This window comes from Chiloscyllium plagiosum, chromosome 4 (genome assembly GCF_004010195.1).
Source record: "Chiloscyllium plagiosum isolate BGI_BamShark_2017 chromosome 4, ASM401019v2, whole genome shotgun sequence".
NCBI lineage: Eukaryota > Metazoa > Chordata > Chondrichthyes > Orectolobiformes > Hemiscylliidae > Chiloscyllium > Chiloscyllium plagiosum.
Genome location: NC_057713.1, coordinates 89606082 through 89633557, shown reverse-complemented (window position 1 = coordinate 89633557; position 27476 = coordinate 89606082). Strand labels below are relative to the sequence as shown.

The window sequence follows — 27476 nt, the reverse complement described above, 5'->3', positions numbered from 1 at the left end:
TTTCCCCTTAGTTTGTTTTGGTATTTAGTTTATGTGTATTTCTGAATTAATGGAGGCTGCTTCCAGAGAAAAAGATCAACCTCTCAATTTGCTCACATCAGTGCAAGACATGAAGGCAGCAATGAGGTGGAACTTTAACACATTCTGCAGAATCTTTGGAGTTACTGAACTCCACAGACGCTGCAATATAAATATCAACTTGCCGAAAACAATTATGGGTTGAGGTCATTGTAATGCCCAAGTATTAGATTCCCCAGAGATGGTGGCGAGCTTCCTTTTGGAACGGTTGTCCCTTTTGACGTGGGTACGTCTACAATGCAGATCGTGAGGGTGTTCCACAACCCAGCTGCAGCAAAAGAACAGCAATATAGTTTTAAACCAGCATGGTAAGTGCAGGACAACTGGTAAATGGTACCGTTCCCCTCTATCTGCTGTTGTCGTCCTTCTCGATGTTTGTGGCCATGGGACAGGAAGGTGCTGTCTAAGGACCCTTGGTGAATTTCTGCAGTGCCTTTTTGTAGATGGTCCACACTGCTAGTACTGAGTTTCGGTGATGGAGAGAATGGAGGTTTGTGGATGATGTGCCAATAAAGCAGGTTGCTTTGTTCTGGATGAGTGTTATTGGAGCTGTATTCATCCAGACAAGTGGGGGGTATTCTATCACACTCCTGACCTTGTAAATGATGAATCAGGATGGGAGCTATTCACTGCAGGGTTCCTAGTCTCTGACATCCTGCGGTAGCTGCAGTACTCATACTGAAGTTCAATTTCATAACATAAGAACTAGGAGGAGTCGGCTATCTGGCCCTTTGAGCCTGCTCCACCATTCAATAAGATCATGGCTGATCTTTTCATGGACTCAGCTCCACTTACCCGCACTCTCACCATACCCCTTAATTTGTTTATTGTTCAAAAAAAAAAGCTATTTTAGCTTTAAAAACATTTACTTAAGTAGAGTCAACTACTTCAGTGGGCAGGGAATTTCAGATTCACAACCCTCTGGGTGAAGACCTTCCTTATCAATTCAATTCTAAATCTGCACCCTCTAATTTTGAGGCTATGCCCTCTTGTCCTAGTTTCACACACCAGTGGAAACATCGTTATGTCTATTTTATCTATTCCTTTCTAATTTTATATTTTTTCTATAGGATCCCTCCTCTTTCTTCTAAATTCGAATGAATATAGTCCCAGTCTACTCAGTCTCTCCTCACTGGTTAACCCCCTCAACCTAGTGAGCCTCCTCTGCACCCCCTTCAGAGTCAATACATCCTTTCTCAAGTACGGAGGCCAAAACAGCATGCAGTACTCCAGGTGTGGCCTCACCAGCACTCTATACAGCTGCAGCATAACCTCCTTGCTTTTAAACTAAATCCCTTTAGCAATGAAGGACAAAATTCTATTTGTCTTCCTAATAACCTGCTGTACCTGCAGACCAACCCTCAGTGATTCATGCACATGGACACTGAGGTCACTCTGCATAGCAGCACGCTGCAACTTCAAGTAATAGTCTTTCTTGCTGTTACACCTACCAAAATAGATGACTTCACATTTATTAACATCGTACTCCATCTGCTAGATTTTTGCCCACTCAAAGTATCTATGATCCTCTGCAGAGTTTCACAGTCCTCTGCACACTTTGCTCAGCCACTCATCTTTATGTTATCTGCAAACTTTGACACACTACAGGTGGCCCCCAACTCCAAATCATTGATGTAAATTGTGAATAATTGCAGTGAATAAAGCACACCCACTGGTCACTGATTGCCAACCAGAATAGCACTCATTTATCCCCACTCTTTTTGTCCTGTTAGTCAACCAATCCTCTACTCATGCTAATACTTTACCCATAATGCCATGCATCTTTATCTTAGGCTTTTGGAAATCTAGGTACACCATATCTAGTGGGTCCCTATTGTCCACTGTGCACAATGTCTTCACAGAATTCTAGAAGCTTAGTTAAGCATGACCTGCCATTCATGAACCTATGCTGCATCTGCTCAACAGGACAATTTCTATCTAGATGACTTGCTACTTCTTCCTTGATAATAGACTCAGGCATCTTCCCTACTACAGAGGTGAAGCTTACGGATCTCATCATTTGTCTACCTCCTTTTTCAAACAGTGGTGTCACATTTGTTTTCAGATCGGCTGGAACTGCCCCAGAGTCCAGTGAATTTTGGAAAATTACCAAAGGCGTACTTGCTTTTCTCCCATCATCTCTTTCAGTACGTTGGGATGCATTCCATCAGGGCCAGGAGACTTGTCTATCCTTAGCTGCATTACTTAAGGATAGACAAGGTCTACCTGGTCCATGATAACCTCCAGGATGCTGAGAAAATGGGGGATTCCGTTCCAAATGCTTCAGCTTTGTCATTTGCACTGTGCTAGGCTTCCCCATTGCCGCAAATGGGGTTATTTGTGGAGACACCTCCTCCAGAAAGTTGTGTAATTGTCTGCCATCATTCACAACTGGATATGGCAGATCTGATTTGGTGGTTGTGGAATTTCTTACCTACGTCTATCACTTGCTGCTTTTGCTGTCAGGCACACAAGTAGTCCTGCATTACCAGCTTGACATCTCATTTATAGGTATGCCAGGTGGTACTCCTGACATGCCCTCCTGGAGCCCTCATTGAACTTCGGTTAATCCTCTGGCTTGATGTGGGTTGGTAAAGAGGGGTATGCCCTGGAAAAAGTGGTTGCATTTTGTGCTCGAAAATAATGTTACTCCTGCTGATGGCACCTCATGATGCCCAGTCTAGAGTTGCTGGAGCAGTTCAAATCTGGCACATTTAGCATGGCAGTCATGCCACGCAACACCACAGATTGCATCCTCAAAGTGAAGACATAATTTCATCAGCAGAATTGTACAATGATCACTTATACGGACACTGTCACAGACAGATACATCGCTGACAGGCAGATTCGAGAGAACAAATTCAGTTGATATTTTGCCTCTTGCTAGTTCCTTCACACTTTACCACATTTTCAGTCTAGCAGCTACATACTTTGATACACGAACAATAGTGATATGAACTACTCATTTCTAGTGATGGACTGTGAAGTCCCCCAGAGTACCTTCTCCACCCTTGCCACCATCAGTGCCTTCTCCAAGTTCCACATAGAAGTACACTGATTCAGCCACTGAGTGCGGAGTGGGTAGTATATGGTAAATCAGTAGGTAGTTTCCTTGCCCATGTTTGACTTGAGACTTCATGGAGTCCAGAGTCAATATTGAGGCCTCCCAAGGCAACACTCTCACAACTGAATACCTCTGTGCCTCCACTTCTGGCATAGTATGGTGTTGTCTGGGACATGGTCATACTCACAGTATCATACCTTCCAGACAATGTACCAATTATGGCACTGGCACAGAGATGTTGGCAAGGAGTAAGGATTGATAAGAATGAGTTTACCATGGTTAGTTCCAGTGCCCAAAATCAATGCCAGAAATTTCATCTGGCTTCATTCCTTTGCTTTGAGATGGCTTAACAGTTGATACAACTGAATGGCTTGATGGGCCATTTCAGAGGGCTGTTAAGTGTCAGCATCTGAAATTGCTGGCAAAACTCAGCAGGTCTAGCAACATCCGTGGGAAAAGCAAGAGTTAATGTCATGAGTCTGGTGTTGAGTGTTCTCAAGAGTCAGTAGACTCTAAACGTTAACTCTGCTTTCTCCCCATAAATGCTCAGACTTGCTGACATGACCATTGTTCAATCCTTGTGCTGCCATTCTTGCCAGCAACGTCTCTTTCAGATCTCCAGCATCCGCAATTCTTTGTTTTACTTACGAGTCAACATTGCTGTGGGTCTGCAGACCATATCAAATAGGACAGCAGATTGCTTTCCCTAAAGCACACCGGTTAACTAAATGTGATTTTATGACAGTAGCAGTCAGATTTTAATGAATTCAAATGCCACCATCTGCTGTGGTGGGATCTGAGCCCAGGTCTCCAAGTCTGTGGTTACTAGCCCAGTAACAATACCATCATGCCATCTCCACGCAAAGAGCAGAACTAAAATTGATTGCTGGCTTAACAAATGTTTTTCACACAACTTCAAGGGAATGCATTTCTTGCAATTGCAAGGCAACACCATTCAAAGATGGACAAAAAAAAAATCATTTACAAAAATGGGCACAGAAGAAACTTATAAGCAATACCAAACATGTATTTTCATAGAATTCAGTGCACACAAACAGGCTATTCTTAACAAATACTCTCCCTATGATCCTCCTCCATTTTAACTCACCAGACAAAAGCTTCTGTCCCCTTCTCCCTAATTTTGTTTCCCATTAACTACTCCCTGCGGTAGTGAGTCTCATATTGCAACCACTCTCCGGACTTTCATACTGACAATTAACAGACATTTATCAGCTCTATCTCTAGTCTCATCCACAAGTGTAATCATTCTCTCAACATATATTCTTTTATTTCCTCCTCTACAGAGTCCTCCATTAGGACACTCAAGCTTCCTTTCTCCAGAAGACTTGCAAACTGACCAGTCTTTCCCAACAGAGATCCCTCATTTTACCAACACAAAACTAAAAAAAACTCACGTTTGGAATCAAGTGTCATACCAACATTTCTGGGTATTAGCATTATGCTACCAACCAACATTACATAGCAAGAGCAACACCTTCATTTTGGCAGAAAGGTTATTTTATGGATAGTGCTGAAATGCTCACCTTTACTGTTCCAAATGATTTTACTTCCAAAATCTTTCATAAAAAAATACAATTTTATACAATGAGACAAACCTCTGGTCAATGCAGCACTGAAGCTTTTGATATGCTCAAAAGCAGTTCCTGAGCAGATGAAATACCATTTTCACACTGAGAACATCCTCCATTGTGTTGCGTGGCACTACCACCATACTGAATGGGATAGGAATCAAACTGATCCAGCAATTTAAACCTCGGCATCCACAAGGCACTAGGGGCCATCGGCATTCAACCACAACCTAGGCGTGGTGCAGCACTTGCGTGAATGTTGCTTACCACCGTCAGTGAAAGTCTGAACACCGTCTACATCTTGCTGCGTTTGTACATAAGCTGCTCCAGTATTGCAAGATTTGCAGTGTTGAACATTGTGCAATGATCGGCAAACATCCCCATTCCTGCTCTTACAACGAAAACAAGGTTAATGGTGGAGTACCGGAGGTGGTTGGGACAAGGACCCTCCTGAGAAACTCCTGCTAAGATGTCCTGGGGCAGAGATGACTAACCTCCAACAAACAACTATCTTCCTACATGCCAGGGATGACTCCAACCAGGGACTTCCTCCTCTTCTTCCCGCTCCCCCCCATTGACCCTATTGCTCTAGTAGCTCCTGGATATCTTTTACATAGTTAGTGTCATAAATACACTTCAGGACAGCTCTCTCTCAAGAATTCTACTTTGTGGAATATGTTACACAGTCAGACATGTAGGAAGTCACAAACAGCATCACTGTTCACCAGGTTCACTTTCCTGGACGTGTGCAGCTTCAACAATAATCACCAAGCTTGACACCATTCAGGACACTTTATTGGTACTCCATCAAGCTCCTCAACATTCACTTGCCCCAACAGTGACACACAGTGGCAGCAGTGTGCAAAATCTACAAGATGCACTGCAGTGACTCACCCATGATCATTCAACAGCACCTTTGAGACCCACATCCTCTTTCACCTCAAGAGGTCAAGAACTACAGGCACAGGTTGTTCTCCAAGCCACGTACCTTCCTTACTTGGAACTATATCCCCTTCCCTTCAACGTCACTCGGTCAAAACCTGTAACTCTGTCCTCAACAACATGAGTGAACCTCTCCCTGTGGACGACAATGGTTTAAGGGGACACTTCATCACCACCTTCAAGGGCAATTATAGGTGGGAATTAAATGCTGGCCTAGCCAATGACAATCCCATTCCATGAATAAATACTTTTAGAAATTGTTGTAGCCCTGACAATGTTGTTAAGAGTATAGGTCTGAAAATCAATTCAATAAATATTAGCAGTTGCAATCAATACACCATTTCTAAAGTATTCCTTTGCTACATGCTGAGCTCATTTTACTGTCCCTGCTCCAAACAATTGCTGTTTGAATTGATCCCATTGAGAAACAGAAGTCATCTTTTTAACTAGACTGAATTCAACATTGATTTTGGAATTGAAACATATTCAGCAAATTCATTTGCTAATTTTGGGATATTCCACTAGTTTCCTTACAAGTTATGGACAGACACTAGTCCAGTGATGCTTCTATAACATGAATGGTCATTCCAATTGCAATATATAGATTAATTTGTTTGTTTCTTAGTGCAACGAAGTTGTTGCAGGATGAATCTTTGAGACCAAGGTGATTGGGCATGGAGCATGAAACACAGCATGGAAAATTTGAGTTTCATGAATTTCACCATATGCATCAAACAGATTTTCCATGTGCTGGTTGCACATTATGTAAGTTGCTTGCATAAAAAGCATCACATGATAGCACTAGAATGGCAGACAACTAAAGCGAGCATGGGTCCACCAAGACTATCGAAAAGGAACAGCTGACTTAGTGCGTCTCCCAGTCCTTCCTCTTAGATGAGGGCCAGTAGTTCTATGCTTGGCATGCAGCCAGGTGTGTTAGACCGATGTTTCAGGAAACAGCCGCACTGGCACAGGTTCCATACATTGTCAAAGTGGTTAGTGAGCTACTTAGCCTGAAACAGGCAAAGGAACATCCACGTCACTCTCCAGACCTCACTCCCTCTAGCTTAAAACAAAAAAATTAAGGCACTAGAGGCCAAGTAGTAAAACATTAATTGAGATTTCAGCTTCCTGGATGTTCTCACATTAATCATTCCAATCTCCACATGTCAAAACATATTTCATATACATAGAGTTTTAAATATAATGAGTGCACAGACATCAGCAGACATTCTGTGGCACTGTGCCCAGAAAGAACTATTTTCCAAATACCAAGTTGTTAACCACAGAATGTAGAAAGCATTCTCAGAACTCCTGATAAGATAAGTGCTGTTTCCCTGCTTTTTGCTGTTGCACTGTGTAACCTTGTTATTTAATCTCTCCGGGTTTCTGCCCCAATGTTCTTCATATTTGCTCCTTCCATATCTCCATCTCTCATTTTCACTCACTTAAAAATAGTTAGATTTCTACCTTCAGTTTCGATGAAAAGGTCATTGACCTGAAACATTAACCAGGTTTCTCCCTATAGATATTGCCTCACAGACTGAGTGTGCCCACATTTTTTGTTCTTATTTCTGTTTGTAGTACACTGAATTTTAACTGATATTTTGGTGATCGAATTCCACAACTGCCAAATTCCCATGTCAGAAATCATGGACAAGTAGCTTCAATTCACAGTATTAGTGTCCGATTAAGTGATTTTCTACATAAACTAGAAGCAATGCTGAAAATACTTGAGCCTAACAGCTTGATAATGAGGTAGACAACAGACACATACCAAATAGGACAAATACCATATCCCGATGAAATTATCTGTAAATACCTTCTGAAGAAAATCAAACACCCAAATTCTCAAAGAGAGCTCCACACATTTGTACAAATTTCATGTTCGCATATTTAAGACCAAATGGTATCCGGATGGCAAGAGAAGCCACTGTGAAGTTGATGATCAGATACCCAGTAGAATCAGCAAAGACATTACCATAGACCCTGACGAGGTGGCAGGGTGGCTCAGTGGTTAGCACTGCTGCCTCTCAGCACCAGGGATCCAGGCTCAATTCCCACCTTGGGCAACTGTGTGGAGTTTGCACATTCTCCCAGTGTCTGTGTGGGTTTCCTCTGGGTGCTCTGGTTTCCTCCCACAGTCCAAAGATTGCAGGTTAGGTGAATTGGCTATGCTAAATTGCCCATAGCGTTAGGTGTATTAGTCAAGGGTGAATGTAGGGGAATGGGTCTGGGTGGGTTGCTCTTCCAGGGTTGGTGTGGAACTTGTTGGGCCGAAGGGCCTGTTTCCATACTGGAGGAAATCTAATCTGTTATTGCTCTGAAAAAGAGTTCATGCAAAGATGCTGCATGAATCATCACCCAATCTGATGTCTCAGTCTTAGACAATCAGGAGATTTCAATGCAGACAGACATTTCATCTGACTCTTAATAATAAGTAACCACATCTAACTTGTCAAGTGTAACTTTTACCTATTGTCATCATGCAAATAAACTGCAAGACAAGTGCCTCTTCTTGTTACAACTAACCAGTGGTCTGTCCTCTACCACTGGAATTGGACATGCTCTTCAATTCAGCTCTGCAAGGACAGGTGGCACTGCTATGCCCCAACGACCAGCTGTCAATGGTTGGTAACCCAATCCAAGTCAAATACAACACTGTGAACAGTCAAGATTGGTTCATCCAACTGCCCCCATGGCAACTAAAAGTCAAGGAGAGATGTTTTGCTAAGTGCGAATAGAGTCTCTTGGGAACACACAAATCTAGAAAAGAACATAGGGATTACATTCTCAGCAACCTATAATGTGAAGGAAACAGAGGAAGAAATCCTCTGTAGGTAAATTAGAAGCATAGGTCAACAACGAAGTTAGTATAGTCAGCAATAACACAGTCACCTCTCCAAACAGATGGAGGTCAGAAGAATGTCTCCAGTGTATGGTTGCCACTTCAATGAGAAATAAAGCATTACTTAGTCTACTTCGAGGTGATGAGCCAAGGATGTGATTTAAAAGCTAAGAGGCATAGAAACTACAGCATAAACTTTATAGCCTCACTATAATGCCACACTATTCTGATCACTCAGGGTGTTGTACAAGTTGAGCGTTGGTCTTTGCTCTTGTATGTTTTACCTCATGCTGCACATCAAAATATTCCAGTTTTGTTTTGTAAAAGCATTCATTCCACTACTGGTCGTGCATTTATCTGCCTCAAACTTCAGCCATGGAACATCTGTTCTACCTCTTTCCAACCCTCTAACTTAACTTACTTCATTTATGAAGCTTTTTAAAAACTCTCCAACACCACTTATGGTCAGGACTAAATATCTTATGGGACTCAGTCATACTTTGTGTTGCAATGTGCCTGCACAACATCCTACAATGATTTATTACACTAAGGTGATACACAAATATAAATTGTTGCTGTTACGTATCTGTACTGCTACATTTATTGAATGCATCACACTCAGGTCTCTGCTTCTCCTTTCCATTTAAAATCTTCTCTGTTAGGAGGAAGCTTAGTACATGAAATTCTGTCCTGATCATTACCATGGAAGTTGAAGCCATCATCATTTTGTTCAAGATGAAGTCAGATCAATGGTTCCCAAACTGTTGGTCACAACCCTGGATGGAGTCACAGATCACATCTGGAGTCAAAAGCTCCCCATCTTCCCAGGAGTTGGGGAATGTGAAGAGGCAGCTGCTCAGTTCAGAAGTAATGGAGTAGTCCCAGATCCACTGGACATACTCAACCAAGCAATAAGTGGATAGATGTTGAGATCAAAGTGATCTTTAACTACAGAAAACATTTTCAGTGGCAGGTTCTAATGGGCATGAAGTGTGAGACAACAAGACCACAGTGGGATTTTGGTTAATACCGGAGGCTAAAGGCTGGTTAGACAAACTCCTAATATATGTCATTCCAGTCAGAATATTAGTTGAAATTACACATCACAAAACTCAAATGCACAGAGTACTGGCTCTCCCATATAGGAACACATCCAGATTGCATCCATGTATCTTAATTAACATGTGACATCACCCATTCACAAGCCCAATTTGGCCTTGACATCCTTGTCAGACTATACAAGATGATTATAGATATTAGTGTACAGGCTTGTTGCGAGAAGAGGTTGAATAGATACAGTCCAGTATAGGAGAAACAGAGGTACATGGAAATATCCCACGAGTGGAGAAGGTAGGGGTGCTGAAAGAGGTGCACCTGCACATCAGTGTCTGGGCACACACATCTGTGCACGCAGACATTTTGGAAGGCGTGTTGAAGGTTCATGTACACCTGTGTGTGTCTATATATGTGTAAGCATGTGAAGCTGATGGGGGTGTTGGAATCTATGTGGTGGGTGGGGGTGTTGGAAGCTATGTTGTGGTGGGGGGGGGAAAGAAAAAAAAAAAGAGGGTGGCGGTGTTGAAAGCGATGTGGTGTTGGTGGATGAGGGTGTTGGCAGGTGAGGGTGTTGGAAGCCATGCGTGACAGGGGTAGTGTTGGAGAGGACGAAGGGTCACAACAAGTGTGTGTGTCTCTGTACAAGTTTGTGCGTGCACCTGTGTAAAAAGGAGCTTCACAATCTTCTATCACCACGGATTATGGAGAGATTGAACGAAGCCTGAGAGTGCACATTCAAAAACTATTTTTTAAAAGATACTTCACAAACAGATTTTCATAGTTATAGATTGCATAAGTCGATCAACAACACAACATTTAGTGGCAATATACAGTTGTTACTGTATGGCTTTATATCTGCTTATTTTTGCTGGCATATTAATTTACAACTGTTAACATGGGGTTAAATTGGAAACTAGACTGGGAACCAAGTCAGAGGCAGAGAGAGGGGAATAATAAGAGTTATGGTGTGAGTAAGATAGTGCGAAGAAATAAGTGGCTCACGCTGAACTAGGTGGGGGAAAAGATTGCGAGAGACCAAGTTAGCTGAACCATCAACTTTTATGCTACAACTTGTTGTCGCACTCTTGTTTTGCTCTCTAGTTTTCCTCTTTTGTGCCAAAGAATCTAGCCTCCAACAATAGCGTGATTGTAAATCTGACCTCCACATTTGAAATCGTCAAAAAGGATTGTGCTGTAATGAAAAGGGTCCAGCACCCCTTTTAACCCCAATTGACAGTGTCAATTTAGGTCGATTGGCAGCATTTGTATCTCAGTTGGAAGGATGGGAATGGAACCTCTGTACCAGTACAGAGGGAGCACTGTATTAAAAAGCAACACTTCTTCAGATGCAATAAAAACTGCTTGCTCAGATGAGTATCAGATCCCCCTGCACGGTTTCAAGAGGAGAAATCTCTTAGCAGCTGGACCAATATTTCTTTCAGCCAAAACAAACAAATATACAGATTAGCTTTTTTAAAATTAGTTATTTGTGTAAAGCCACTGCATTTCAACAGTTGCTGCAGATGCCTAGACAGGAGAGAATCATTGTACAGCAGAAATAAGTTGGTTTTACAAGTCTTGCTGTGGACAGTATCCAGGAAGAATATTTCAATTGCCTGGTGCCTGTTATTCATCTTTCAACATGTAAAAGATTAGCTTAATGGGGGGCCTAACACTGCCAGCAGGTAATCAAACACAAAATCAGAATGTCCGATGCCAAATATAGGTGGTGGGCCACAATTTACATGGAAAAATGGCTAGAGAACACACCACTAAAAATGAGAAAGAAATCCAGATGGTGTAGACCTAAGATAAACAAATATTGCTGGAGAAACTCCAACAGGTCTGGCAGCAAGGGGAGAAAGCGGAGTTAAACTTTCTGAAGCATCACAGGACACATTTCAATTCACTCACTGGTATCACTGGCTGGGCTAACATTAATTGCCATCTTTAGTTGCCCTTCAGAAGGTGGTGGTGAACTGCCTTCCAAAACCACAGCAGTCCACATGCTGTAGGTTGGCCCCAATGCCCTTACTGAGGGAATTTCAAAATTTTGATCCAGTGACATTGAAAGAACGGTGATATATTTCCAAGTCACGATAGTAAGTGGCTTGGAGGGGAACTTGAAGGTGGTGTTCCCATGTAATTGCAGCCCTTGTCCTTCTAGGTGGAAAGTGGTCATGTGTTTGGAAGGTGGTGTCTAGGGATATTGGGCAAATTTCTGCAGTGTATCTGGTCGATTATTGACACTGCTGTTGTTGAGCTTCGGTGGTGCCGGGAGTGGATGCTGCGCCAATCAAGCAGGCTACTTCTTCCTGAATGTTGTCAAGCTTCTTCCAGTGTTGGAGGCGCTGCACCTGCCCAGGCAAATGGGGAGTATTCCATCACACTCCTAACTCATACTTTGCAGATGATAGACTTTGTGGAGTCAGGTGAGTTACTCAACTCGGCATTCCTAGCATCTGAAATTCTCTTGTAGCCACTGTTTCTGGTCAATAGTAACCCCTAGGATGTTGATAGTGGAGATTCAGAGATGGTAACACTATTGAATGTCAAACAGCAGTGATTCTATGATCTCTTATTGGAGATGGTCATAGCCTGGCATTTGAGTGGCACAAATTTACTTGCCACCATCAGCCCAAGCCTGGATATTGTCCAGATCTTGTTACATTTGAACATGGACTGCTTCAGTGGGCTGAGGAATCATGGATGCTGCTAAACATAGGCATGGTTGATGATTGCACAACACCTGACCTTATGATGGAGGGAAGGTCATTGATGAAACAGGTGAAAATGGTTGGGCCTAGGGCATTACCCCATGGAATCTCTGCAAAGGTGTTCTGGAGCGAAGATGACTGACTTCCACCAACAACCACCACCATTTTCCTGTCTTCTTATGAGAAACAGACAGTTTGTCTTTGAGAATTAATTCTGCCCTTGCTTTTTTTAAAAAAAAAAGAGAATAGATGTTTTGGGACCAGCTGGCCCAATCTGCTGGCTTGATCACAAAGTTTCCCAAACTCAACAAGCGGCCCACAGCTCAATCAATCAAATTCATATGAGGCCTCACCCTGAAAATGGTCCCAATTTGGGTAGTTTGCAAAGCTCCCTTTATGTAAAGGCAAGCATTATTCATCTGTTTACAAGGTGTGGCTCCTAATCTTGGGAGAGGTTGGAGAGGTCAGTTCAACCACAGCAAGTACCAACCACTTTGGTCTGGCACTGAGTCGTCATCTAACCACCATTCCATCAGTGAAGACTCAGAAACACTTATTTACTTACACCAGTTACGCTGAGAGAAGAACTGAACTGTTGTGCCAATAGCTTTCTCTAGCTTGAAAAACTTGGTGCCAGACTCAGAAATTTGGCTGCAAGTTTCAATCTGGCCACACATTTGGCACTTGCATGTGAACATGTGGTAAGCATTCCTCCTTTGCGTGGAGACCAGGTTCTGAAACAGGCTGGAACCTGGATCCCATGGAGAGGATTTCCAGAGAGGGGCATCATTTGGGACATTTCCATAGATCAACCACAAACCTGAGTTGGCCAAACAAGAAGTGGTTGAAACAGCTCAGACTGCACTTTGCTGAACATGTGCTCCTTTGGGCCAGTCTTCTGTGGGTATGTTACTAATATATTCCTGAGACATAGCTATCAACATTCCAAAATATTTTAAGGGACTGAGCCAAAGGGCAGTATGCTTTGGTAACTAGTTACCTGGAACCATAAAATATTCCGTTTCTCTGTCTACCAGCTGGGCGGAAATAAGTTATGTTTTAGTTCTATGGATCTCTGCTGGGCAGAGATTAGAAACTGGATCAGGAACTCTTTAAAGATGATAACCTTAGGATCAACACCTTGCACTCCGTTAAGTTTTCTGACAATGTCACCCTACCTCAGACATCTACTTGTGAGTACACTTAAAGAGAAGAGTTTGAAAGAAAATTCGTTGGACCCAAAACGTTAACTTCTGATTTCTCGTCACAGATGCATTCAGACCTGCTGGGATTTTACAGTCCCTTCTGCTTTTGTTTAAGCGAGAGAGGAAACAAGGCACCATTCACAATGGAACGCACACATCTCAGATTACAAATCGTGGTCTTTACCTCATTGCTCATGGGGTGGCATGGTCAGTCGTGACCTCAGTGAGTGATAATATCTGTATGTTCACTCATCCCCACCCCTGCAAGCCTAGGTAAGGTTTACAAGCCATGACCAGTGGTAGAACCAGCAAATGTTTAATGGCGATAGTGAAACAGCTAGAAGCTCAAGGGACTAGGGCTGCTTAGAGTCAGAGGATCATTTGAGAAGAAGACTCGTGTTTCCTTTAAGTAGAAGGGGGGAGGGAATGTATTCCCTTCGTTAGCCATATGACTCATTGAAATTGAATGGCGCCTATGGGCAGCTGAAAGGTGAAGGTCAAAACTGCAAAGTGTGGAGAAATCAGCCATGGATCAGCCTTTAGTCAGATCATTAAGTCGTTGTTTAATCCAGACCTGTATAATGGAGTGCTTGGGGTGGAGTGCACAACAATTGGTTTCATTAATGTTACTCATCAGTTTGACTTGAACCACTAAGTTGATCAGAATCAGAAATTGTAACCCCACCTTAACATTTACTACTGTGTACACTATTTCGCTGATCAGAATTCACTGGCTAAAGACTGCCACTCACACTGACTTAGTTGTGAAAGATAAAGGCCAATTCTGTCCTGATTTTAGCCCCATTCCCTCTTTAGGATAGGACCATAAAATTGACCCAAGGGCCCTCGTGGCACAATCCTCACCTCTAAAACAAGAGGCGCAGGTTCAAGTCCTGCCTGCTTCAGGTGTAATAACATCCCATAGCAGGTTGTGTTTAAAACTGATCCAGGGCCAGGCAGAAGACTGCTTCAAACCTTCTTTTTTTGTTTGTACATCAATCAATTTGATTAAACTTGTAAGGTGCAAAGTTATAAAGTTAACTAAAAATAGAAGAATTGCACATGTTAGAAATACTATATTGTCAAGAGAAAATCTCTCTTCTGCAGCTCTCTGCATTCAGATGGGGGTGGGAGAAAGATAAACTGAAGCTATCATATAAGGCAGTAGTGGGCAGCACGGCAGCTCACTGGTTAGCACTGCTACCTCACAGCACCAGGGACCCGAGTTCAATTCCCACCTTGGGTGACTGTGAGTGGAGTTTGCCCAGGGTCTGCGTGGGTTTCCTCGGTGCTCTGGTTTCCTCCCACATTCCAAAAGATGTGCAGGTCAGATGAATTGCCATGGTAAACTGCCCACCGTGTTAGGGACGTTAGTCAGGGGGAAATGAGTCTGGGTAGGTTACTCTTCAGAGGGTCAGTGTGGACTTGTTGAGCAGAAGGGCCTGTACATACGCCCTTCCAATTCCTTGGCGATGCATGGACTTGAGCCCATTTTACGGTTCGCTAAGCAATTTTGTGACTCCACAACCATCCAAAAAGAAATCAAATAGCAAACACAATGTAATTACAAATGGGAATTGAGAGACCGTGATGGTGATAGAAAATTGCTAGATGTGTCTCAAAACAGGTAGATTTGATGTAAGTTAATTCAAAAGGAATAAAGTTTCCCAACTTTGCATTCGCATGAAGTCTTAGCAATTAATGTAGTAAAGAAAAGCTGGGCAAAAAATTGGATTCTCACAGCCACAACTTCAGTAAATATTATTTGAATATTTCTGGAGAGAGACAAGACACCAGCGTTTTTCATTTTAATCACCATGTCAAATCCAAGAATGCCGCATTTCAGGTAATCCCAACAATATATACTACAGTAGAAATTGTTGATTGGTTTGGAAGTTGACTTTAATTGGCTGAGACATTTCCATGGAGGAAGAAACAGTGGAACTATAGGATCTCCAAGCGCCCAACAATTGCCCTCTTAACATGGCTCATTTCTACTTGCTAGAAGTGGTATGCAATCAAACAGAGGTACCCAGTGTCTGCAAACAAAAGGAATACAGAGGAACCTCAATTATCCGAATGACACGGGCGAAGAGTATTTTGTTTGGACAATCGAATGCTGGATAACAGTTTAGCCAAGCATCGGGATCTTGCAATTTTGTTTGGATAATCCAAAATTCAGATAATCGATGTTCAGATGATTGACGTTCTTTTGTATTTTCAAGCCTCGGGTCTTTTTGAATTGTAACAAAGTCCACAGTTCCTTGCTGCTTTCTCCACGGCAACACTTCAGTTCATCAAAACATTTTTCAAATAAACATTCAGTACCATTTTCTTCAACGGTATAAATCGTGATCATCTGAAATTTGACACTCTTACGATTGGCCTGATGAGTGCAAGTTGAAAGTGTTAGCAACATCACTCACTTATCAGTAATATTCAAGTTCTCCACTAACAAGATAATTCATATTATTTTGTGCAATCATTGAAGATTTCACTGTCGTGCTTACATTTAAAAGAAAACAGGCGACATGTAGAAGTTGACCCTGATTTACTAAGCATCAGAACTGTTCGTGTCTACTCACCATCAATGCTCTGCACGTGAAGTTGGAGCCCAAGGTTGTGCTGTGGGCTCATCACCCACAGATTGCTTGTCGCTGTAATGTCAAAAACCTGCCAGCCTTCTTCAGAGGCCCAAACAGTCCGAGTATCTAACAAGAGCAGATCCGTATCACTGCAAGAAGACAGAAGACAGCAATTTTTAATTTCAAAAACCAGACTTTGTATCAGGTTACAGTCACAATTCTAAAAGAAAACCCCACATACTTTTCATGTAGAAAGTAAAATGAAAACATCCGTTACCAAAGTGCCTTAAGGTACAAACTAAGTTAATAAAAAACACAAAAAAAGTCTCACCTATATTATAATGTCAATGGAGTCATTCATGTGATTGAAACCTTTTTTTCTAGTTTATCAAAGGAAACAGATTTAGCTTTCAGTACAAAATCAGAAAGGACAGGCACTCCAACCCAGTGTAGTTCAGGAATTTCTCCCAAGTGCTTGCTGGATTTCAAGCACAAACTTTCACAATTTGTAGAATCGGGGTGGAGGTGTCATCATGAATGGACCGATCACTATCTCCTTCCCATGAGTAATCCCATTTGATCTCTCACAGACCTTCCCATTCAGGATATTGTGGTGGTTAATCCTTCACTGTTGCAATGACCACAGCCCCTACTCCCCACCACTCTTCCACCAACCCCATACCACATTGAGCTGCCACCATACAGTCCACCAGTTCAAATTTACTCCTTTATCTCTGTCCAGAAGTTCTATTCATTTGTGAAAAGGACTTGGCCAACTACAAATTCATAGGTGTTCATACATTCGGGGGCATGTTCAGAAGATGGAAGCCCAAGGCCTTGCACATAGCCCCTGGAATGGCAGCATACCTATTCTCTTAATGAACTAATGCCCCAGAGACCAGAAATAATGATGTAGTGATAGGAGTTTGAACCCAATCGTTCCCACTAGCAAACTTAAAGTCAGTTGATAACGAGGTTAGAATCCTTAATGCCAACTACGGAACTACTAGATTGGTAGGGGAAAAAAAACCCAGGTTTCAGGAATGGACATGTGGCTTCTTTACCCACTTTGACATGTACATAATGCCAGTTGATAATACGCTCAACTTTTGATTGCTGCCCCAAATGGTAAAGGGTTCTATTTGGTGGTTACAAACTCAAAGCAATCTTCACCATGGCACTGCAGTGGTTCAAAAATGTTACCAACCATCACCTTGTCAAAATACAGAGCAATTAGAGTGATGTGCAATAAATGCTGTTCTTGCCAGGGACACCTTTTTAAAAAAAACACTTGGATTTAAGATCGGAGCTGGGTTCGGAGGCCACCTGCTCAAGTCACAAAACGAATTTAGTACATTCATTTCCAAACGCACCACGAAGAAGAGTTATCCTGTCTTTGGGAATCCGCCAAAGGGCCTCACAGCCAGTAGGCATTACTGCAGCTTTTTAAAATCTGCTTTCAAGAACAGAAAAAAGGTGGAGGCTTGATTACAGAGAAAATAGTTGCTCTTAGGGGAACTTACTGACTGCAGGAAGTCTTTAAACCTGGGTGTGGCTGAATCAAGCAATTAGCACAAACGTACCTATTCCATGTGCTCAGATCAGGGATTCAAGGTGAGACAGTGTGCGCACAAATTATAAAGGGATACAAAAGGCAATATCAATATTAAATCTCTTATTACTCAACATGCTGATTGGAATCTGTTAACTCTAAAATAAAAATGTTGTGAAATAAACTAAAATTGCAAGTTTTTTTTAAATTTTCAACAGGTCAGGGTGAATCCCAGAAAAATCGATTTCCTAGATACAGTTCTTGAAAATCAAGTTCCATTGTAAAATCAGGGAGACGAGACAGGTAGACATCAGGGAAGGTATTGTTAATTAACGCCATGATTTCTCAGAAATGAGGGAGTTGATTAAGGAATGTTAGTAGATAGACTTTGAAATAGTACTGAAGTGAAGAGGATAGTTAAGTTGGATAGAAAATGATACACGGAGGGTGGAGGCATCCCTAGGAAACAATTGGGAGAGTTCCTGAAAGTTCAAGAACATCTCAAGGTAAAGGAAATAGTTGAAGGACAGCTATAATGACTGATTGCAATTAATTACTTGATGAAATTTTGCTGGACTGCCTTTCAGGAAAGTAATATGCTATCATTTTTTTCTCCCAGTTGGTCTAAATTTCTTCTCTCCTCTAAGAGACTGTTAAATTGCTCCACTATTGGAGATTACAGATTCAGATATCTAGGCTGAAGATCTGGAAAGCCTTCGTACAGCATTCTGTCTCTTAACCTCACTAAAGACTTACTGAAAACCTAGCTTTTTGACCAAATGAGTGGTCATCTGTCCTAATGTCTCATGTGGTTCTGTGGAACATTTTAGTATATTACAGACCCAGTTTAAAAAAAACGTTGTTGACATGATAAGATTGGAAAGATACAAACCAGAAAGTAGATAAATAAATGAAAAGGTCAAAAGTGGTAATGGTCTTCGGTTGACATCATACTGATTTTAGTCAGTCATTCTGTAGCCTCAGGACTGGCAATGGAGAGTCTGAAAAACCCTGGTAGAACTGAGCAGCCAGTTACGAAACACTGTCCTTAAGTGCACCATAGTTACAGAGGCCTCTTGTATTTTTTTTAAAGTGAGAGGCAAGGTGTGGTCAGTTACCAAACAACTGACCACTCAACCGTAAACAGTCGAGGTTGCACCAGAGATGATGCGTCAGTAGACAGAGGGTCTCTCATTGGGCTGGGTGTGGAAGGAATTGGAGAAATGAGCTGGCCATCCCCATTCTCTTCGCTTACACCATGGAAATAATTAACCTTGTCCGGATTGGTTTCCTGTTGACAATTCCATAGATAGGTCCCTCCCATATATTTGATAACTGGGAAAACTGCTTTCCCTCAGACTTTCTCCAGAAGGTTCATGCTTCATCACAATATCTGATATTACTAGGTCAGATGAGACACAAATATCATAGCCATTTAGTACTTGCTGGCCTTATAGCTCCCATTATCTCAGTTTTAAAATTGTATGACTAATTTTAAGTTGGTAGAATTTTAACCATAGATATGTAATATTCAACAATGAAGCAGAGCGAGCATTAAGTTATGCAATGTTTGTGCACTAACTTCCCAAGTTCAGTCCATGACCATATTGGGTGTGGCCACATACTGGTTCATTAACATGAAAATTGGTATAATTTATAACTTGTGCTCCAAATTAAAAATAACTAGCAGCTAAGATTTAGTCCTAAACAGGATCATGGCTATCATTTTGCAAAACTCCTGCTTTAAGTTAGTGACAGGAAAGTGGTTGAGTTATTTGTTAAAAATACTTCTAATCTTTTGTATTTATAAGAATAGATAAAGGATATTTTAAAATCTAAGTTCAGGCTTGGCTTGCTTGAAAATTAGAGACACAGACAGAGACCAAAACATTTCCGTCTCCCTTTGCGATACAAATGCTCAGATACCCCATCAATCGGTCAAGACTTGTTGACTCTATCATATAAACAAAATTGTTCTGTAAGGTCCCATGACCATATTAAGACGATAAAATGACATTCTTCACAAAATACATAAAATAATTACATGGTCACAACACCACGATCAGATCATTTCACCGGAGGTGTTCCGGTACACAATATATAGTTACTCTTATATGTACAGACTTTGGATTACCGGAAAATATTACAACCTTTTGATATTTTACATAACTGAGCTGAACCCAATGATGACACCATCTTCATTTCACTCAGATACAGCCTCCAGTTTGTGCAACAGCCAGTGGTGATGACTGAAAATGTTTTGAATCAATAGAGTACGCTATTCGCTCTGATGCATCCCCCGAGGGAAATCAAAGCAGTAAGCAGCCAACTAAATTTGGATAACACAGATACTGCTTATACTTTTATTGGAGAAGTTTACTTGTAAGGTAATAACCTGATGACAGTCCATCACCTCCATCCCCACCCCCATTCTCTTTGCTACCTTCTCCCCATACCCTTCTTGAACAGCTAGTCCTGGGGTGGAGGGCCACCCACAGTGCTGTCAAAGAGGGAGCTCCAGGGTTTTAATCCATCAACAGTAAAGTTGAACAATGATATAATTCCAAATCAGGTTGGTGTGCGACTTAAAGAGAAACCTGCGGGTGAAGATGATAAGGATGAATCCACAGAGGGAGAGAGATAGATTAAGGGAGTGGGCAAAAACTTGGCATTTAGAGTAGAATGCCAGAAAATGTGCAGTAATGCTTTCTGGTGTGAAGAAGAGTGTAGCTGATTATTATTTAAATGGAAAAAGGCCACAGAATGCTACAGAACTGGAGGCTGGCCTGGATGGAATCATGCCTCTCTGGTCTTGTTTAAGCTGCACCGATCCAGGCAAGTGGAGAGAGTATTCCATCACACCACTGACTTGTGCCCTGGGGTCAGGTCAAGTGGAAGGAGTAAGAGTTACTCAAAGAGTCCCTATTTTCTGACCGGTTGAAGCCAGAATTTGCACATGGCTTGTAATACCTCCATCCACCACCATAAATCTGATTATGGGCAATTCAGCAATGATGTTGATGTAATTAATTCTCATGGGGAGGGGGTTAGATTCTTTCATACCGGTGGTAGTAATTGTCAGCCAATATTGTGTGTGAATGTTGCTTATTACTTGTCATCCCAGCCTGTATATTACGCAGTTCTTGCTGCATTTGGACACAGCGTCATAGATGTGTACACCACGGAAACAGACCCTTCAGTCTAACTTATCTGGTTGGCCGACCAGATAAGCCAACCCAATCTAGTCCCACCTGCCAGCACCCGGCCCATACCCTTCCTATTCATATACCTATCCAAATGCCTTTTCAACGTTGCAATTGTATCAGCCTCCACCACATCCTCTGGCAGCTCATTCCATACACGCACCACCCTCTGTGTGAAAACATTGCCCCTTAGGTCTCATTTATATCTTTCCCCTCTCACCCTCAACCTATGCCCTCTAGTTCTGGACACATCGACCCCAGGGAAAAGACGTTGTATATTTATCCTATCCATGCCCCTCATGATTTTATAAACCTCTAAAGGCCACCCCTCAGCCTGACACTCCAGGGAAACCAGCCCCAGCCTATTCAAGCACTCCCTATAGTTCAAATCCTCCAACCCTGGCAACATCCTTGTAAATCTTTTCTGAACCCTTTCAAGTTTCACAACATCTTTCCAATAGGAAGGAGACCAGAAATGCACACAATATTCCAACAGTGGTCTAACCAATGTCCTGTACAGCTGCAACATGACCTCCCAACTCCTGCACTCAAAACTCTGACCAATAAAGGAAAGCTTACCAAAAAGCCTTCTTCACTATCCTATCTACCGGTGACTTGACTTTCAAGGAGCTATGAACCTGCACTCCAAGGTCTCTTTGTTCAGCAACACTCCCTGGGACCTTGCCATTAAGTGTTCAAGTCCGGTTAAGGTTTACTTTTCCAAAATGCAGCACCTCGAATTTATCTAAATTAAACTCCATCCGCCACTTCTTAGCCCACTGGCCCATCGGATCAAGATCCTGTTGTAATCGGAGGTATCCACTTCTTCGCTGTTCACACCTCCAATTTTGGTGTCATCTGCAAACTTACTAACCATACCTCTTATGCTCACCTTCAAATCATTTATAAATACGATGAAAAATAGAGGACCCAGCATCAATCCTTGTGGCACTCCACTGGTCACAGGTCTCCAGTCTGAAAAACAACCCTCCACCACCACCCTCTGTTTTCTACCTTCAAGCCAATTCTGTATCCAAATGGCTAGCTCTCTCTGTATTCCATGAGATCTAACCTTGCTAACCAGTCTCCCTTGGGGAACATTGTCAAACACCTTACTGAAGTCCATATAGATCACATCCACCGCTGTGCCCTCATCAATCTTGTTACTTCTTCAAAAAACTCAATCAAGTTCATGAGACATGATTTCCCATGCATAAAGCCATACTGACAGTCCCTATTCAGTCCTTGCCTTTCTAAGTACATGTAAATTCTGTCCCTCAGGATTCCCTTCAACAACTTGCAAACCACTAATGTCAGGCTCACCGGTCTATAGTTCCCTGGCTTGTCCTTACCACTTTCCTTAAATAGTGGCACCACGTGAGCCAACCTCCAGTCTTCTGGCACCTCACTTGTGACTATCGATGATACAAATATCTCAGTAGGCGGCTGAGCAATCACTTCCCTAGCTTCCCACAGAGTTCTAGGGTACACTTGACCAGGTGATTTATCCACTTTTATACATTTCAAGACATCCAGCACTTTGCCCTCTGTAATGTGAACATTTTTCAAAATGTCACCATCTATTTCTCCACATTCTATAACTTCTTTGTTCTTTTCCATAGTAAACACTGATGCAAAATACTCATTTATATCCCCTTAATCTCCTGCGGCTCCACACAAAGGTAGCCTTGCTGATCTTTGAGGGGCCCTATTCTCTCCCTAGTTACCTTTTGCCCTTAATGAATGCGAAAGCCTGCTGGATTCTCCTTAACCCTATTTGCCAAAGCTCTCTCATGTCCCCTTTTTGCCCTCCTGATTTCCCTCTTAAATATACTCGTACTGCCTTTATACTCTAAGGATTCACTCGATCTATCCTGTCTATACCTGACATATACTTCCTTCTTTTTCTTACCCAAACCCTCAATTTCTTTAATCACCCAGCATTCCCTATACTTACCAGCCTTTCCTTTCACCCTAACAGGAATATACTTTCTCCGGATTCTTGTTATTTCTTTTCAGAAAGCTTCCCATTTTCCACTCGTCTGTTTACCTACGAACACCTGCACCCAATTAGCTTTCGAAAGTTCTTACCTAATACCGTCAAAATTTGCCTTGCTCCAATTTAGAACTTCAACTTTTAGGTCTATCCTTTTCCATCACTATTTTAAAACGAATAGAATTATGGTCGCTGGCCCCAAAGTGCTCCCCCACTGATACTTCAGTCACCTGTCCTGCCTTATTTCCCATGAGTAGGTCACGTTTTGCACCTTCTCTAGTCGGCACATTCAAATATTGAATCAGAAAATTTTCTTGTACGCACTTAACAAATTCCTCTCCATCTAAACCCTTAACACTATGGCAGTCCCAGTCTATGTTTGGAAAGTTAAAATCCCCTACCATAACCAACCTATTATTCTTACAGATAACTGAAATCTCCTTACAAATTTGTTTCTCAATCTCACTGATTATTATGAGGTCAATAATACAATCCCAATAAGGTGATCATCCCTTTCTTATTTCTCAGTCCCACCCAAATAACTTCCCTGGATGTATTTCCAGGAATATCCTCCCCCAGTACAGCTGTAATGCTATCCCTTATCAAAAATGCTAAAGTCACTTCTACCACAGAAGAGATTCCAATGATCCAAACTTTGAATCCTTCTCCCATACACCAGCTCCTCATCCATCTTCTCTATCCTCCTCTTCCTACCCTTACCAGCTCGCAGCACCAGAAATAATCCAGATATTACTACCCTTGTGGACCTCCTTTCTAACTTCTCCCCTAACTCTATAACCTCCATTCAGAATCTCATCCCTTCCTATGTCATTGGTTCCAATGTGTACAATGACCTCCTGCTGGTCCCTCTCCTTCTTCAGAACATTCTGCACCCTCTCTGAGACATCTTTGATTCTGGCACCAGGGAGGCAACATACCATTCTGATTTTTCACTGCTGGTCACAGAAACGTCCATCTGTGCCTCAGGCTAGAAACCCCCAACACAACTGATCTCTTGGAACCCGGTGTACCTCTCATTACATTAGAGCCAGTCTCAATACCAGACAATTGGTTGTTCGTGCTACATTCCCCTGAGAATCGATCACCCCCTACATTTTCCAAAACAGCATGATCGTTGAAATGGAGATAGCCACGTAAGATCCTGCACTACCTACCTACCTCACTTACCTTTCCTAGAGTTAACCCATCTATGTGACTGTATCTGCAACTTTCCCCCCTTCTTATAACTGCCATCCAACACATCCCCTTGCTCTTGTAAATTCCTCATTGCCTCTGTCTCTCCAACCCATCCATTCGATCAGTTTGATTCACAAGCAACGGCATTTGTTACAGATATAATCCTCAGTAACACGTAAACTCTCCCTAAACTCCCACATCCAACAAGAGCATAACACTCTACTAAAGAACATTTTTGCTTCTTTCAATCTACAGACCCAGAAAATAGCACCGTCCTATTCCTCTACAAAACACTTCTCCAGGCCAACTTAATATTTATGGCTTATATTTTTAAGTTTAATCAAGAGACATCTCAATAAAACGTATTATCAAGAAAGAATCCACTCTACTCACTACTGCAGACTTACTGTAAGGCCACACTTAAAAATATTCACTTATCTGTTTCTGTGCTGTGACCTCTCCCAGGTTCCTCTAAGATCAGTTGTGAATGTCACTGTTAATTTTCCCAGATGTGCTCCAATGTCCAGTGGTACATGAATTCAAACAGCTAAGGCAGTAACTGCGCAGATTCACTGCATGTTTAGGGAGTAGTTAGAGTTACTCTCTCTCTCCTGCACTGACCTCACCATGTGCTTCCTCCTTGGTTTTTTTTTCTCAAAAGTTCCCAAACAATGCTGCAGCGGCACGGTGGGACAGTGGGTGGCACGGTGGAACAGTGGTTAGCACTGCTGCCTCACAGCACCAGAGACCCGGGTTCAATTCCCGCCTCTGGCGACTGAGTGTGGAGTTTGCACATTCCCCAGTGTCTGTGTGGGTTTCCTCCGGGTGCTCCGGTTCCCTCCCACAGTCCAAAAATGTGCAGGTTAGGTGAACTGGCCATGCTAAATTGCCCGTAGTGTTAGGTAAAGAGGTAAATGTAGGGGAATGGGTCTGGGTGGGTTGCGCTTCGGCGGGTCAGTGTGGATTTGTTGGGCCGAAGGGCCCGATTCCACACTGCAAGTAATCTAAAAGCATATAAAACAGTAATTGCTGCTCCTAGAATTCGAGGAAATCACCTCCAACACTTAGAATACCTCAAAGGAGCAGCCTGTTACAGTCAGAATTTTTTCCTATTCTCCATCTTGGATTACCCAGAATCTCAGTCCTGCGAAATGGATTGCTTTTGGACCTGAGGATTCACAAATGGTACTGAACATTGTGTAGTCATCTGTTAATATCCCCAGTCTAACTTCACAGCCAATACAAGTTCATCAATGAAGCAGCTGCTATGATACGCCTGAGCGTCTGACTGCGTCTGCCTGTTACACTAGTCCCTAGATGATAGTGATGCTAAGCATGGCTTTGCAGAGCCTTTGTCATTTCCACTGCCTTGGCCGACGCAGGATGGTCTGCCTGGGACATCCAAGATCACTCCAGGATCCTGAAGCCCTTACACAATGAACAGGTCTAGGTGAGTGAATTCCAGGGACTAAGGCTTAAACAGTTTAAACAGAGTCAAAGGTGGAGTAACAATAGTAATGATGTACAAGAGGCCATATTTGGGGGAATTCAGGTTTCCTGGAAGATGCTGGGGCAAATCCAACACTAAATTACACTGAATTGAATTGCAATGACCCTGCTATTGCCTTGGGGTATTTGGCTGACTTGACACACAGAAAACACTAAAAAACTAGAATCTTCCTTAACACAGACTAATACAACAGCCAAATTATAAACATGCACACTCAGTCCAAACAGCCAGAGTCTTAGTGACACAGAGGTATGCCAACTGGCCCAATAAGGCTATGTTAAAATTAATGAAGAAAACATATTCAATATTTCAAGCTACCAAAGCTGGAACTTCTGATGCTGAAATTAACAAGCATTTTAAAAGTACAAACAGTTTTGACACCCTTAATCAGAGTCAATGATAAAGAAGCATCAATATAAAAACAAAGAGAAAAACACGGTTAAATTAAGTTTCTTTATTCAGTGGGTTACATGACAATGAGAAACTTTGACACACTCATTGCATTAAATACTCAAAGCAGACTAAGAAACAAAAGCTAAAAGCGAAAGAGAACCAGGCAATAAAATTAAGTTTGGAATGGTATTGCACAGAGCTAACCTGCATATAACCGGCTGAATGGCCTCTTTTCATCCAGAATCAATTGAGATTTTAAGCATGTTTATTGTGCAGAGACTAGAAACTTAACATGTCTGTGCCCAGGAGCACTAACCAAACCACAGGGTACAAATGTATTTGCAATCTGACATGAAAGACCACTTTTCCCATGACCCACAGAGTGCCTTTTAAACCTATAATTACCTAGGTGTATAACAGACTGGTCAGGTGCACGTGATGCAACACTTCACTCTGCAAAACCTTCATTTGGTTTTCAATGCAAGCTACTTTGAAGCTTTTCCATTTCAGTTTGGGTCCTGTGGATTTTGGATTTTTTTTAAATCACCTCCAGCATGCACTTTATAACACAGAGTTTAAAATGAAAGGATTTTTCAGGATTCTTTCCAGAATACACTTTTGATCACCTTGTCATTCCTCCCACCAGATGAGGAGGAGAAATTAAACTAAACCATCTGAACACAGCTATTCAACACCACTCTTTAGAGGATTTAACAGAGTAAATCACACTTTGTTTGGACATCCCCTTCACTTAGTGATTTTCTCATCAAAACACTGGTGCTCCTGCATTTCACAGGAGGGAAATACAGTTTTGCTAGTGGAAGAGAGAAAGAACACATGATTTAATGCTTAGACAATGCCACCCATTGTGTGTGTTTGGCAACCTACAGGACGTCTATTTGTTTCTCTCCAACTAAGCACGAAATTAGATTATTCATAACCTTTGAAAATATCTTCAGAGTGGATGCATTATATCCATGCCTATTAGGTACATATGTTAACAGAATACCCAGCAGCAACCCGAGTGACTAAGCTGCTATGCAGAGAACTGTACAGCAAAACTGTGCTCCAAATTCGGACAACGGTCAGCTGGAAAATCTCTGAAGCTGCCCAATCTGTAATTATGTATGCAATCATGTGTTATTTAGGCTATTCCTTTACAAGAAACACAGCCTGATTGCTGCGATTTCCGAACAATCAAACCCTGATAACCTCACATTTACAGTTTACTAAAAAGGTCAAAGTTAAATTTGCCTTTGAGTAACCTGAAGATAAAAAATAAAACAAAACTGGAAGTCATTGTACCGCTACGCTTTTCAAACCGTTCAGCAGTCTAATTCAGAAAAAACAATAAAATATTTCACAAAAGCACAACTGGACTGTGATGCAGTATAGATTGAATGCTATTAATCATTGCATATTGTAGCACACAGAACTGAAGTAATTTGATGTGCAGATTTGAGCTTGGACCAGTTTTATTGACTGCACTTCTAAAGGAGGCACTTACTTGTTTTAAAGCTTTGTTTGAGACTTAATTAATG

General features: G+C 41.9%; 1 protein-coding gene across 1 annotated transcript in view; it reads right to left on the bottom strand.

Moving 5' to 3' along the window:
- bmp6 (bone morphogenetic protein 6) overlaps positions 1-27476 on the bottom strand; it is a 133074-nt gene that overhangs the window by 52561 nt on the left and 53037 nt on the right. The window contains exon 5 of the mRNA XM_043688583.1: positions 16085-16233. Within this exon, the coding sequence (XP_043544518.1) occupies positions 16085-16233 (149 nt within the window). The remainder of the gene's footprint in view (positions 1-16084; positions 16234-27476) is intronic.